At 42.3% G+C, this 13,433-nt stretch overlaps 1 protein-coding gene across 1 annotated transcript in view; it reads right to left on the bottom strand.

Moving 5' to 3' along the window:
- Nucleotides 1–3: 3 nt before the first annotated feature.
- The window catches only part of LOC136443835 (uncharacterized), a 74,095-nt gene continuing 60,665 nt past the window's right edge, over nucleotides 4–13,433 (bottom strand). Inside the window, exons 63-88 of the mRNA XM_066441203.1 lie at nucleotides 13,274–13,346; nucleotides 13,039–13,142; nucleotides 12,519–12,719; nucleotides 12,022–12,123; nucleotides 11,658–11,736; nucleotides 11,398–11,450; nucleotides 10,806–10,881; nucleotides 10,543–10,625; nucleotides 10,138–10,233; nucleotides 9,387–9,474; nucleotides 9,069–9,121; nucleotides 8,767–8,839; nucleotides 8,399–8,466; nucleotides 7,759–7,889; nucleotides 7,380–7,446; nucleotides 6,895–7,215; nucleotides 5,360–5,554; nucleotides 4,903–4,932; nucleotides 4,350–4,496; nucleotides 3,498–3,600; nucleotides 3,157–3,236; nucleotides 2,555–2,805; nucleotides 2,043–2,167; nucleotides 1,309–1,538; nucleotides 688–891; nucleotides 4–149 (exon numbers count right to left, since the gene is read on the bottom strand). Coding sequence (XP_066297300.1) covers nucleotides 19–149; nucleotides 688–891; nucleotides 1,309–1,538; nucleotides 2,043–2,167; nucleotides 2,555–2,805; nucleotides 3,157–3,236; nucleotides 3,498–3,600; nucleotides 4,350–4,496; nucleotides 4,903–4,932; nucleotides 5,360–5,554; nucleotides 6,895–7,215; nucleotides 7,380–7,446; nucleotides 7,759–7,889; nucleotides 8,399–8,466; nucleotides 8,767–8,839; nucleotides 9,069–9,121; nucleotides 9,387–9,474; nucleotides 10,138–10,233; nucleotides 10,543–10,625; nucleotides 10,806–10,881; nucleotides 11,398–11,450; nucleotides 11,658–11,736; nucleotides 12,022–12,123; nucleotides 12,519–12,719; nucleotides 13,039–13,142; nucleotides 13,274–13,346 — 3,164 coding nt within the window. The 3' untranslated portion in view covers nucleotides 4–18. The remainder of the gene's footprint in view (nucleotides 150–687; nucleotides 892–1,308; nucleotides 1,539–2,042; nucleotides 2,168–2,554; nucleotides 2,806–3,156; nucleotides 3,237–3,497; nucleotides 3,601–4,349; nucleotides 4,497–4,902; nucleotides 4,933–5,359; nucleotides 5,555–6,894; nucleotides 7,216–7,379; nucleotides 7,447–7,758; nucleotides 7,890–8,398; nucleotides 8,467–8,766; nucleotides 8,840–9,068; nucleotides 9,122–9,386; nucleotides 9,475–10,137; nucleotides 10,234–10,542; nucleotides 10,626–10,805; nucleotides 10,882–11,397; nucleotides 11,451–11,657; nucleotides 11,737–12,021; nucleotides 12,124–12,518; nucleotides 12,720–13,038; nucleotides 13,143–13,273; nucleotides 13,347–13,433) is intronic.

Genomic DNA, 13,433 nt, shown 5'->3' with positions numbered 1-13,433 from the left:
TCAGTCAGTGGCAAGGAGTCAGTGTGGCCTTAGTAGGAGTCGAAGTTCAAGTTTATGTAACGTTGTTAACAGTAGAGACAGTGACAGCGGCAAGACAAACCAACCTGGGTAATATGAGCTCGGCCTTCCGTCCGGTCTTCCTGCAATGCCTGCAAAAATCAGCAAATGTATTGATTATCACTTATTATTGATACACTTTTTTAAGACTGCTTGAATGTTTGGTCCCTTAAATGTGCAATTTGTTAGTTTCACACTAGAATTTAGCTTGTTTCAATCTTTCAGTTCTTGGTTGTCCATAGGGTACGATGATGACATAAGGGACCTGTCTCTTCGTATGACTAAGTTACAGTCCAAATAAATAAAGTTTTCGATATATTGTGTAGTTTGAACTTTTTGCCTTTCTCTCTTTTTATGCCTCTTCACATTATGCATCGAAACCTACATAAATCTGACTCAACAGATGAATAGAAACAAATCACAAAAATGCAAAGGAACCTTCTAATCATACTCATATAAACTAAGTTACTGTGGTTATTTAAGTTTCAATTTTTTTTGGGGGGGGGGGTGAACCATCAAGCCTGATGATGACATAAAATGTACGTGTTGAAAATGAACGCGTACGTTGACTCAACAGCAGGTCAATAGTTCAGAGAAATCATCGTCAAAATACAGAGAAACTTCCCCCACCTGTCCCGCCGTTGCAGGGCGGCCGGCCGGTGCTGTAGACGTCCTGTTGGTTCGTACACCCGGCCACTCTCATGGCGCACTCGTTCGCGTACTGCCGTCCGTCGGACCCGCACACCGGGTTGTAGTTGTAGGGACAACCCTGCGGACACTGGCACTGGCCCGTCTCCTCCACGTACACGGCGCCATACTTGCACTGCCCAACACCTGGGGGACAACAGGGGAAAGTCAGTCTGTGAAAGGCAAACTCCGCTATCCAAGAGCTTGTCCCAGTGGTTTTATCATTGCGTTTTTCGCACCGACCTTTCCACTGAAAATTCATGACGCCGTATGAGTTTCCAACGTTCTAGTACACATTAATTCTACTACAGAATAGTTTCAACCCTGAAGCTAAACAGCCCGCGAAAATAGGCAAGTCAGAATCATACACAGACGTAGATGCACCGAATATTACTCAAAAGGCAAGTGTAAAGATCATTTTCTAATAATGTAGTTTAACATAAGTTACTGTTGTAGTGCTCGACAGCATTTATATCTGTTATGGAGTGTCATGACTTAGAAGAAAGCTTAATCAAAGCTGCAGCAAAGCTTAGAGACAACATACTGAGAACGAACAGCACTCACCACAGCTGTAGGATGACCTCTTGACATCGCCGCGAAGCTTCAAGGTGGAGCGGTGCCAGTCCACGACGTTTCCTTGGAAGGAGCAGGAAGACGCCCTGTTCCTCTCCTCGCTGCTCAAGACGTAGTTCCAGACGTTGAAGGAGGCGAGGTCTCCGCCGTACGCTTGGAACACCTCGAAGTCGTAGCCGACGGAATCCTGCTCCTGGCCGAGGATCCACACACCACCCTCCCTGCGACAGGATAGGAGGTTTGTTTATTGTGACTACAGACTGCCTGTCATTTTGAGAGATGGCGAAGGATGGACAGAACATCTTATTCAGACTTACTCTTACTTTGGTTGTACCTTGGTATGACTCAGTTTTAGTGTCCTACTGCAGAAGGTACTGTAATGATGAATGGCGTCAACAGGGAATATTTAGCAGACAAAGTAAAGTTGAAGCACAACGACAAGAACATGGAACAGGTCCAAAGATGCAGAAAACGTGAACTTCTATGATTCCCATGTGTAGCCACGACATTTTCGTGAAAGGTGAATTTGAACAGACCTTAAAAGACGAAAGCATACATAATCAGTAATGCCATGCAGAGGTACATGTAGGTACACTTGAGAAATACAGGTGTTCAAGACATTCTTTAGAAGGCCTGTTTTTTTATGCGTCAGTCTAAGGGTTCAGTTCATACTGTATTACTATAATCGTGATACAAAACCAGGCTAATGTTCAAACGAATTCTACCTGATGGTGTGTCCCACACTCATCCCGGTTCCAGACGCCCTGATTTCTCCGTCCACGTAGATCTTCCAGTCTCCTCTCCTGCTCCTCCACGTTACCATGACAACGTGCCAGCTCCCATCGATCAGCTGGGAAGTAAAAAGAGCACTTTTTGCGATTAAAACATTCTATTAATAATGCGGTCGAATCTGACTCTGGTAGGGAAGGGGAGAAAATATTAAGTACAGTAATAAGACTTCTACTAAATGATATTACAAATATCACTAGCATCGCCAATAAGTACCAGTAGCTGCAGTGCGAAATAGAACCAATCAGTATTACCTGTAGCAGAATTGTGAAGGCAGAGCCTGTAACTAAACAGGATGACACTCAGGCTATATTGCCAGGAGGAAGGCGACAGAAACCGAAACAATGGCTAGGTATCAACAGAGAACTTTCAAATTGCTGTTTTTGCTACTGTTACAACTTGAATAAAGGTCATTTAATGTCAAGTTTATGAAGGAATGTCAACAAACCTCCAGGTCGATGAAGTCCGTCTGGTCGTTGTTGACGAGGAACTTGAAGCCACGGTTGCCGGCTTCCCCGTAGAACTGGATCTCGTTGTCCTCCTCCTCGGTAGCGTAAGAGAAGACGGTGCCGCTGTATGGGGAGTCCGTGCGGAGGTGGAAGGCCACGGTGAAGGCTTTTCCTCTTCCTCCGAAGTCTCCGGAAATCTCAGCGTAATTGTCGATGGAAAGCTCGCTGGAGAAAGTCAGCCGGTACGGACCTAGGTGTAAAAATGCATCAACATGTCAGTATCCATCCTAAAGCAAACAGTGATCATTCTACTAGATTTTTTTTCTAAGATGGTGGTCTATGTTAATAATTATCTTAATTGCCAATTTAACCATCAATCAAAAAAAGATGAAAACAGCGTTCAGGCATGCTTCCTCAGAGGCCTTTTCAACGCCATTTTTAGATAATTGGAAACAATATTCATATGGGAAAATCAGTGAAGAAAAAAATGATATTTTAGAAATGCACACTAATGTCTTGAATATTCTTGGAAGGAAGACAGTTAACGTCCTAGGCGCAACCCAGGTATCTCAAAATTTGGTTGATAAAAAGTCTTGCTCACCGCCGTTGCAGGGTGGAGTCATCCCCTCTGACACCATGATGTCTCTCTGCTGTACACAAGCCGACTTCCTCATTACACACCTGAGGGGGGGGGGAGAAAAGAGTCAATAATCTATATCTCATCCAGGCAACATCAATGCAGCTTTGAAATGAATGTAGCTACCTTGTATACTAGTCAGGAAAGATGTGTGATATCGAAAGAGAACAGATCCACTTGACAGTTTTCAATAGAGAGACCTTCAGGCCGCCTCAAAAATGTTGTTTCATTGTTGTGCAACTTGTAGTTGTACTGATGTTTGTAGTCCATCTGTCGCCTGCCCAGTAATAGTAGGTGAGACGTACCTGTTGAAGTACTCCTTCCCGTCCGAGCCGCACACCGGGTCGTACAAAAAGAAACACCTGATGTAGGGACACGCCCGATCTCCGGGGGATGTTCTGGACGTACCTGAAAACATATGGTTTTGGTATGTACAATATGTAAACAAGGCACATAAACCTTCAATATACATGCATGAACATACAGAAAAAGGAATGATTTAGACACTATTAACAGATTTCTTGAACATGTACCAATTTCTGAACTTTGGGAAAAGAGCAAAGACGACCAAGCACTACGTTCCTCTGCAGGACCCAGGTCCAGTCTTAACCTTCTCCCTGCTGCGTAAATCTACAACCAATAGGAAAGTGGGTGCAAAACGGCTGCTTCAGAGTGCTAAAGGTTAAGGAAAATTTAATGTAGGTTTACCTCTGCACAACCCAGATCCAGTTTTAAGGAAACATTAAATCTAAGTTTACCTCTGCACAGCTCAGATCCAGTTTTAAGGAAACATTAAATCTAAGTTTACCTCTACACAGCTCAGATCCAGTTTTAAGGAAACATTAAATCTAAGTTTACCTCTACACAGCTCAGATCCAGTTTTAAGGAAACATTAAATCTAAGTTTACCTCTGCACAGCTCATATCCAGTTTTAAGGAAACGTTAAATCTGATTTACCTCTGCATGGCCCAGGTCCGGTTGTAAGGAAACATTAAATCTAAGTTTACCTCTGCACATTTCAGATCCAGTTTTAGGAAAACTTTGAATCTAAGTTTACCTCTGCAGGGCCCAGGTCCGGTTGTAAGGAAACGTTAAATCTAAGTTTACCTCTGCATAGCTCAGACCAAGTTTTAAGGAAACATTGAATCTAAGTTTACCTCTGCATGGCCCAGGTCCGGTGTACTCGATGTTCTTCCCCTCCTTGCAGGCTGCGGCCCTCAGGCTGCACAGGTTCCCGTACTCCCTGCCGTCTGAACCGCAGATGTGGTCGATCGGCTGCTGGGCACACGACGTCGGGCACTCGTCTGGCAAAGGGGAATGGCAGAGGAGTATAGTTGTTATCTGATAGTATTATGCATCTATTTAGCATCCAAATCACACTTGTAGGATCTAGGAGGAACGTATCCTTATATAGAATGAGGAAATTCTCATTCATTCCGGAAGAATACAGTAAAATTGTTATTTCAGTATCTATCTATCCTTTGTTGGTTGGTTGATCGATTGATTGACTTATTGACAGTATCTATTCAGCAAATCGAATCCAAATCACACTTGCTGTAGGAAAGACCATAGTACAATAGCCATCTTGTGTTAAAAAGAATTACTGACAAAGGTATAAACACTTGTGCATGGTCACCCACCGGCCTACATGTAGTCATTGGGAAGTACAATTTCTATCAGGAAGCAAGTATTGTACGGAAAGAAACATACCTCCAACTATCTCTGGTTCAACATAGTCATCTGAAAATAAAAGATATTGTTAATAAGTAAAGATGAGGTGTGACCTACGAAAGAAAATATGGTACGAGAAATCAAAGAGACAGTAACCTTTGGTCTAGCATAACTAGATTAAATAAATACGTTGATGAAGGTTAGACATCCAGGTAATAAGAAATTGTCTTCCCTTCATTAACATATCTATTCAGAGTTTAAGTATAAAACCCAGTTCTACCAGATCCTTCTTAAGTCACTGACGAAAGACAGCGGATGCTATCTGAAACGTCTGACTGTCTCAAAATCATATCCAGTTGCTTGAGTAATTATTTTTGGCGTAGATTGAATAAACTCATGAACTTCACTTCAGCATTTTCATAAACTGTGTGTCATTTTGGAACCACGTTCTGCTATTCATGTTATTATGTTAGCTGAAATAACAACGGACACTTACCATCCTCGTCGCAGGGAGGTGGTCCGTGGACCTCGATGTCCTCCTGGTTCTGGCAGGCCACCAGCTTCAGCAGGCAGCGGTTGGGGTACTGCCTTCCGTCAGTCCCGCACACCGGCTCACTCTCGTACGTGCACTGGATGTCGCAGTAGCACTGGCCCGACTCCGCATCGTAGGTCGCTCCAAAACTACAGGATCCTACACAAGAGTAAAAATACTGTGTTAACGTAATCTGTCCCAAACATTGGCTCGCTCTCAAATACACTGGATGCCACTGGTCTGACTTCGCACCGTAGGTCGCTCCAAAACTGCAGGATCCTATACAAGAAAGAGTAAAATACTGTGTTAACGTAATCTGTCCCAAACATTGGCTCACTCTTAAACGTACACTGGATGTCTCAGTAGCACTGGCCTGAATCAGCATCGTAGGTCGCTCCAAAACTGCAGGATCCTAAACAAGAAAGAGTAAAATACTGTGTTAACGTAATCTGTCCCAAACATTGGCTCACTCTTAAACGTACACTGGATGTCTCAGTAGCACTGGCCTGAATCAGCATCGTAGGTCGCTCCAAAACTGCAGGATCCTAAACAAGAAAGAGTAAAATACTGTGTTAACGTAATCTGTCCCAAACATTGGCTCACTCTTAAACGTACACTGGATGTCTCAGTAGCACTGGCCTGAATCAGCATCGTAGGTCGCCCCAAAACTACAGGATCCTATACAAGAAAGAGTAAAATACTGTGTTAACGTAATCTGTCCCAAACATTGGCTCACTCTTAAACGTACACTGGATGTCTCAGTAGCACTGGCCTGAATCAGCATCGTAGGTCGCCCCAAAACTACAGGATCCTATACAAGAAAGAGTAAAATACTGTGTTAACGTAATCTGTCCCTAACACTGGCTCGCTCGCAAATGTACACTTGATGTCACAGTAGCACTGGCCTGACTCCGCATCGTAGGTCGCTCCAAAACTACAGGATCCTACACAAGAAAGAGTAAAATACTGCGTTAACGTAATCTGTCCCTAACACTGTCTCGCTCTTAAATGTGCACTGGATGCCTCAGTAACACTGGCCTGGCTGCATCATAGGTCGCTCCAAAACTCCAGGATCCTATACAAGAAAGAGTAAAATACTGTGTTAACGTAATCTGTCCCTAACATTGGCTCGCTCTCAAATGTACACTCGATGCCACAGTAGCACTGGCCTGCCTCAGCAACGTATGTCGCTCCAAAACTGCAGGACTCTGGATAGAATAAATGCGTTGAAAGGGTCCTGATATTTTTGGATAATACACTTGTAAAATGACCAGTGCCACAGCAATCTTGACTTCTAAGCAATTTTGTTACCAACTTAACAAGTGATTCTGTAACAGAAGTTAACCATCTTCTGAGGGATGATTGGTATTTCAACAACAAATTGTGTCAAGATCAGAGTCAAGTCTGCCCTCTAAATACATAGTTAATAGTATCTACAATAACGGAAATAACAAATTTTCAATCAATAAGTTGTAAAACTTGAATGAGGTTTGTTTCACCTCCGGTGGATGGTGGGAAGAACAGCTTTGGTTCCTCTCCATTGTCAGGGAGTTCGCCGGGCCTGGTTATCGCTGGAGGTCTTCTGTCCCCGGTAGTCGGTCTTCCGTCGCCAGTTGTGGGTCTCCTATCGCCAGTTGTGGGTCTTCTATCACCAGTGGTCGGCCTTCTATCCCCAGTGGTTGGTCTCCTATCACCAGTGGTCGGTCTTCTATCACCGGTAGTCGGCCTTCTATCATCGGTGGTCGGTCTTCTGTCGCCACCAGGGCGTGGTCTTCTGTCGCCAGGCCTTGTACCAGGAGGTCTACGAATATCGTCCTCATCTGAAGATGAGCGAAAGTACGTTAAAGAGTGAATTATTCTAACAGCTAGTTTCTGGTCGTGTCAGCTATAGGTGATGTCGGATACAGTCCTTTAAACTAAAATCCAATAACGTATCTAGATATTTCAGCTTGTTGGCGTCCGACATCATGAGTAAAATTCTTACCGTCCTTATCTTCACATCTTCCTTCGAACTCCACACGGATTTCTGTCTGCTTCTCACACTTGGCGATCTGAAAGTACAGGAGACAGTTAGTCTGAGAGCTGCCACATGGCACAGAGCACAATCGTCAGTCTGCCAAACTACATTAAGTCATCACACCCCTAAATATACCCTGCCCTTTTCATTGAGAATTATGGGTTCCTTAAAGTGTTCAATGATAGGTCGGTTTTAAATACAGCCAACAATTATGGTCAACAAAAGCCCTTTGTCAAGGTCAAGAACCCCAACTACTTGGCTAGGATTTGAAACCTTGACCTTGTCTTTCAGAGACAGCAGGATTCTTACAACTTGACCACAAGTTATCAAAATATCATCTACGTACCTCCAGCAGACACGTGTTGTCGTAGGTGTTTCCGTCCTCCCCACAAACGGGAGAGTACAGGAAGGGGCAAGCGCGCGGGCAAACACACTGGTTCAGCTCCTCGTCCAGCTTAGCACCGAACCGGCATTCTTCTGCAATGAAAGCATTTGTGTGTCAAGATACGTCCGCACTTTCATACTTACAGCACTACCTTAGGCCTGTGTACAACTATCTCTTGTTGCTGTCACGTGACAGGACCCCCGAGACTAGACCGGAAATTGCTTAAGAAAGCCTCGAAAGATTCCACTATTGAAGTGAAAGTTCGTTAGGTGTATGTCTACCAAAAATGTGTGTCAAGCATTATCATTATCGATGCATCCAGCTTTTTAAGACTAGCAGTTGATCTGAATACATGTCAATGGTTTTGGATTTTGAATCCCGAAATTTCAATATGCCTTCAATTACTAGACCAAATAAAGATCATAGAAAATCACCTATTGAGTGTACGTGTAGGGAATATCCTTGTTGTTTAGACCTTTTATTAAGACTTCCTCTATGACTAATATCATCATACCCTCTTTAACCTATCCTGTGCGAAAACCGGTAAGGGCTGATACTAGTTTTAGAACATACGAAATAGGATAAGAGCAAACAAACCCACCTCTGCTTGGATCATCAGAAGGACAGAACATTAGGGTACATCCCCAAACGCCCAGCTCACCACAGATGCTACAAGACAAGATTTAAACTGGGTGTTAACAATTATACAAACCCAAATTTAGAGCTTGTAAATGCTAGCTTATGTGTAGGTAGTTAGATTAATTATCTTTTCCATTCTGCATATATTTTGTATGCATTTCAGTATAACTCAGAAGCATGATCAAATCAAATAATGACAGGAAATTCAAGTCAATCTGGGCTTTATTTACATGCAGCTGTAAAATGATTTCTTTGTCATCTGTAACAGGCAATTCAAGTCGAAGGCATTGCAGTTTAGACACAGATTAAACAGCCCTGAGGATTTCTCACCAGGTGTTGCAGTCTACTTCCAATGACTGGCCGACATCATATTCTTCACCTGTTTTGGGGTCGTAACATTTGTCTGAAATGGAAACAAATGTTCATGTATGCATATCACAATAGTATAACATTTCAAAGTGGAAAAAACTGATGTATTAATCCATGATGCATTTTTGTTGATAAACCTTGTACACATATCTTCCAATCAAATATGACAAAATAAAATGTCACCAGTTTTTCGTAATAGAGAGTTGATTCTATACTTATAGCCCTACAAAATGTATCTTGTAAACACAAATAAAAAATCGTACCTTTAGGGCAGAACTTTCTTGTGCAGGCCAGACCATTGTAGGGCAGACACAGGCTGTGAAAGAAGTCATGGATCAATGAAATCAAAATATCTATTGACATTTCGCTTATAGATGTGACTTGGCTAAATACGTTACCCCTTATAATCCATGCTATGTAGATTGCCTATCTACTTTTCTTATAAAAGAAACTTGTATCTAGACTTTCTACCTTATACTCCACAGCCAAGTAAATTGACCATGTCATTGGACATGAGATAGAGTGACAGGAATATTTTACGGACACAGTATGTGGTAACTTTGACATGTAAGTAAACCCACCACTCGTTGCAGCCGTCGTACAGAGTCTCCCCAACCTTCACCTCCGTCCCTGTCATGGGGTGGACACAGATCTGCAGCTCACGCGGTGCTACAGGAACAAAAGGAAACAGACAAAACAGTATCAAAATTTAAGTAAAAAATGGATGTACAACTTTTGCATCAGATCTTCATCTTTTATTTTGATTTTGATCTTATTAGAATTGCAACACGTGGGACACAGGCAGCTACTGCTGGTGTAGTGACCCACACATAATATACCCGTTTTTAACATTTTGGTAGAGTGAGGAAAGCCGTGTTAAGTGCCTTTTCCCAAGGGCACAACATCGGTGGCGCAGGCGATTCCGACCCGGGACCGCTGGGTTCTGGGTCGAAAACCCTGCCGTTACGCCACACGACCCCACCATGTAACAGTTTAAGTCTGTCTCGTGAAATGACGGTAGCATGCCATGGCCATGGGTAGCATCACAACAGCATACATATGAAACGCAGCTGACACATTGTTGGATACGTAGATTCAAGATGGCAACCAAAATCATGAAGAATCTAGAAGAAAACAGCCTTCAGAATTATTCAAAGAAAGGAATTATTCATGTTCTGGTGTTCTATACATTCATTGTAAATCTGATATTTTCTTTTTCCTTTAGAATATGTTCATGCGACCAACTTTTAGATTCGTAGAATATACCAACTTTTAGATTCCTAGCATATGCCAAAGTTTGATATGCAACATCAAGTGCTAATTCTGACTTACGGATTGCAGGTCCGGGAGGGCAGATGGCGATTTCTGGGTAAGGACCGGGACGCGCACGTGGTGGTGCGGGCGCCACATCCCCAGCAAACGCACGAGCTGAAAAAAGGTAAGACCGTAAAACCATTGTATACATCAAAGTTAATCTGGTTAGTTTGGTTTTTGTTTCTATGTAACGTTACAACTCGTGCTTCTCACTGCTCTTATGTTTGCGCACCTGGATACCAATGTGCACGAAAACTGGTGTTGAAACTTGCTTGCCACGAGAAACGTTCGTGGGCAACGGCAACCCATTCACTTGAGAACATGGGATTTAGGATAGATTTAAAACCAAAAGAAAGTCACAAATTGGGCTCATGGAAAAATAGTATGTCCCTTACAGAATTATATAGATTATCAATCACATACCTATTTCAGGCGTTCTCTCTTCCACACACTCCGGAGTGGTCAGCTGGCGGCAGCGCCACTTAAAGTCACTACTTGAGCAGGTGCTGAAGAAACATAAAAATAAAGGATGGTGGGCGGACCGAAATATTGTAATTCGAAATATTGTACTCATTTTCTTCCGAAGTCCAAACATAAAAGCAAACTGAAATATTGTAATCATTTCATTTCACACATAAAGGATTGAGACTAAAAATCTATCCAAGATGGTTCAGCGAAAGATTTACCATTCCGTGCATTTCTCCGTCTTGATTTTGCTCCCTGGTTTGTAAGGTCGGCCGTTCTGCGGGCTGTAACAATGCCCTGAAAAGAAAACAGCATTAATAAAGACATGGTTTCGAGATGTCTTTTATATGTCTATATATAGAAAGAGAGAATATAATAGAAAGAGAGAGAGTGAAAACGAAAGAGAGATATAGAGAGAGAGAGAAAAAGAGGGAGAGAGAGGGAGAGATGGGGTAATTTGAAATCTACCAATTACAGTACATGTGTAATATTTGTACCTTTACTATTTATTAAACCGAAATATGATTCTAGTTTCCAAACAGTGTTTGGTCTATAAGGCAGGCTGCTAAATCTGTTCCGTAAAAACGTAAAACATTTACTACATGTATGTAGCAATAATTTTCCGTTTTCAAGGCAACAAAACAATCTGAAGAGGATTGTTTTTAAAACTTAATGTTCTGCAACAATGCATGAAAACAGCCGGACTTTCCATTGAATGGACAGGTTCACAGTACCACTTGTATTTCAGCACTAAGGACAGCAGCTTAAACCATATCATAAGGAAGGTGAGTTATCGTCAGCGTCGTTACTTACTTGGCGGGCAGGCCATCTCTGTACACAGGCTCTGGCCACCTTCCGCACATGTACTGGAAGGGAAAAGGTAATTATATTAATGCCAAAAGCTTTTTCTTTGTCTCAGTAGGAGGTCCAGAACTACAATACTGGGCACATATCATTTAGGCAAATATCCAACCTGCTTGACCGAAGTCTACAGCTGCTAGTTCCCTTGGTGGGTATCAAATAATCAATTTAAGATACTTACTACACAGAGATACCATCAAATAAAGACTTACCACATGTTACATTTGTCGAAGTAGAATTGGTGAATCTTGACAATACTGCCATCAACAACACAAACATCCTCCTTTCCATCTGAAAGAAAAATCAATATAAACAATGTAAACAAAATGAAAATATACACAGTAAAAACCTAGTACATAATTTCTGCACTTAATGTAAAACAGGACCTGATAAAGGTAGCTACCAAACTGTTGGTAGGTATGAACTTCTTGATTGTGTTAGAAGAATCCTTCCATTGATTCATTGACCTACCAATTAATGAATCGTTCCAGAAGCAAGACATGAAAATTACACTTCGACGTTACTTTTCTATCTTCTAATGATAAAAGTAAGCAATACTAAGCAAGCAGGTCCCACCTTCAGGTCGTGCATCAAGTCGAGGAGAAGCATAAACCACAGCCGGGGCAGCTTCAGGCCTGCCTGGTGTTCTTCCTGCTGTGCTTGGATCTGCGTTGTATCCTTGGGAAGAATACATATTCTTCTTAGTCCTTCATTCAATTGCAAACCTGTCTGTAGTGCCCACCCAATTGACTTACAGAAAATGTGCACAGTAGACAGGTGGTCACTATAGACCGGATTCGTCATACTCAGATCGTTGGGAAAACGAGATCATTTGAAAGTGGCAAAAATGGCCAGGTAGTCCTAATCCAGGGGCACCGACAAGTACTTTTCTGTACAGACAGCATATAGATTTTTAGCACTAAAAGTTGTGAGAAATATTATAAGACTTACTGAAAATCAGCAAATAACCAATACGTTTTGAATTGTATACGCTCTCTTTTGGATAAAGCATGGGGGGACAAACTGTCAATGTTAATCTCTGCTGTGTCGAAAAACAATTCTCACAGCCGTACCTGCACAGGGCGGGTATCCCGTGGTGTAGATGCTCCTCTGCATCTGGCAGGAGCGGAGTTCCATCAGACAGTCGCTCGCGTACTCAAGTCCGTCCGAGCCGCACACCGGCGACACCGTCCCCGAGCAGGTCGACGTGCACTCGCAAACCTTCTTGTACACGTTGTACTTGGCGCCGAACTGGCAGTCTCCGTTAGGGTCAGCTGAGGATAAACACAGAGCATTCAAGGTTTAGATTGAAGATTAACTTAAAATTGAGTCTACTATACTTTGCTATATATACCCCAAAGTCAAGTCCTCACTTGTTTAAAATACGCCCGCCATGCGCCATAGTTCAGGGGTCTTATTAAGGTTTAAAGACATGTGTTATTTTGACAGTCTACTTAAGAATGCATAAGATTTTCAATATAAGACTGAATAAAAAGCCATCATTGTATTCATAAGAGGAATAATACATTGTTCAAGTCAAGTCACTTAGTTCCAGAGAGGTTATCAGGGTAACGTGATGAACACAGTACTTACGGCAAGCATAATTCGTGCACTGCCACTGCCCGGACTCGGAACACACACTGTAGTTGGGGAAGACAAAACAACGTTGGAAGGTTGTATGATTGTATGATCTGACCCTAAATTAAAAATAGAACCAAGTTTGTGTCCATCTTTATGACATCCTCTCAGATATCACAACTAGTAATACAGAAACACGAGGTCACAATCATATTATTGATATTTGTATGCATGTGTGTGTTTTCCTCACCATTCGTTACAGTCAAGCTTGATCTTCTCACCCTCCTTGAACTTGTCTCCGAGGATGGGATGGTAGCACTTGTCTAAAGGAAAGAGGGAAGAAAACTATTGAATTCCAAGACCAAACAGTTTCCTGTTATTTTGTTTTTACAAGAAAACACAACCTTCTC

Source organism: Branchiostoma lanceolatum, chromosome 10, assembly GCF_035083965.1.
Source record: "Branchiostoma lanceolatum isolate klBraLanc5 chromosome 10, klBraLanc5.hap2, whole genome shotgun sequence".
In the NCBI taxonomy this organism is placed as follows: domain Eukaryota; kingdom Metazoa; phylum Chordata; class Leptocardii; order Amphioxiformes; family Branchiostomatidae; genus Branchiostoma; species Branchiostoma lanceolatum.
Note: the sequence above shows the minus strand (reverse complement) of the source record. Positions and strands in the feature narration are given on the sequence as shown.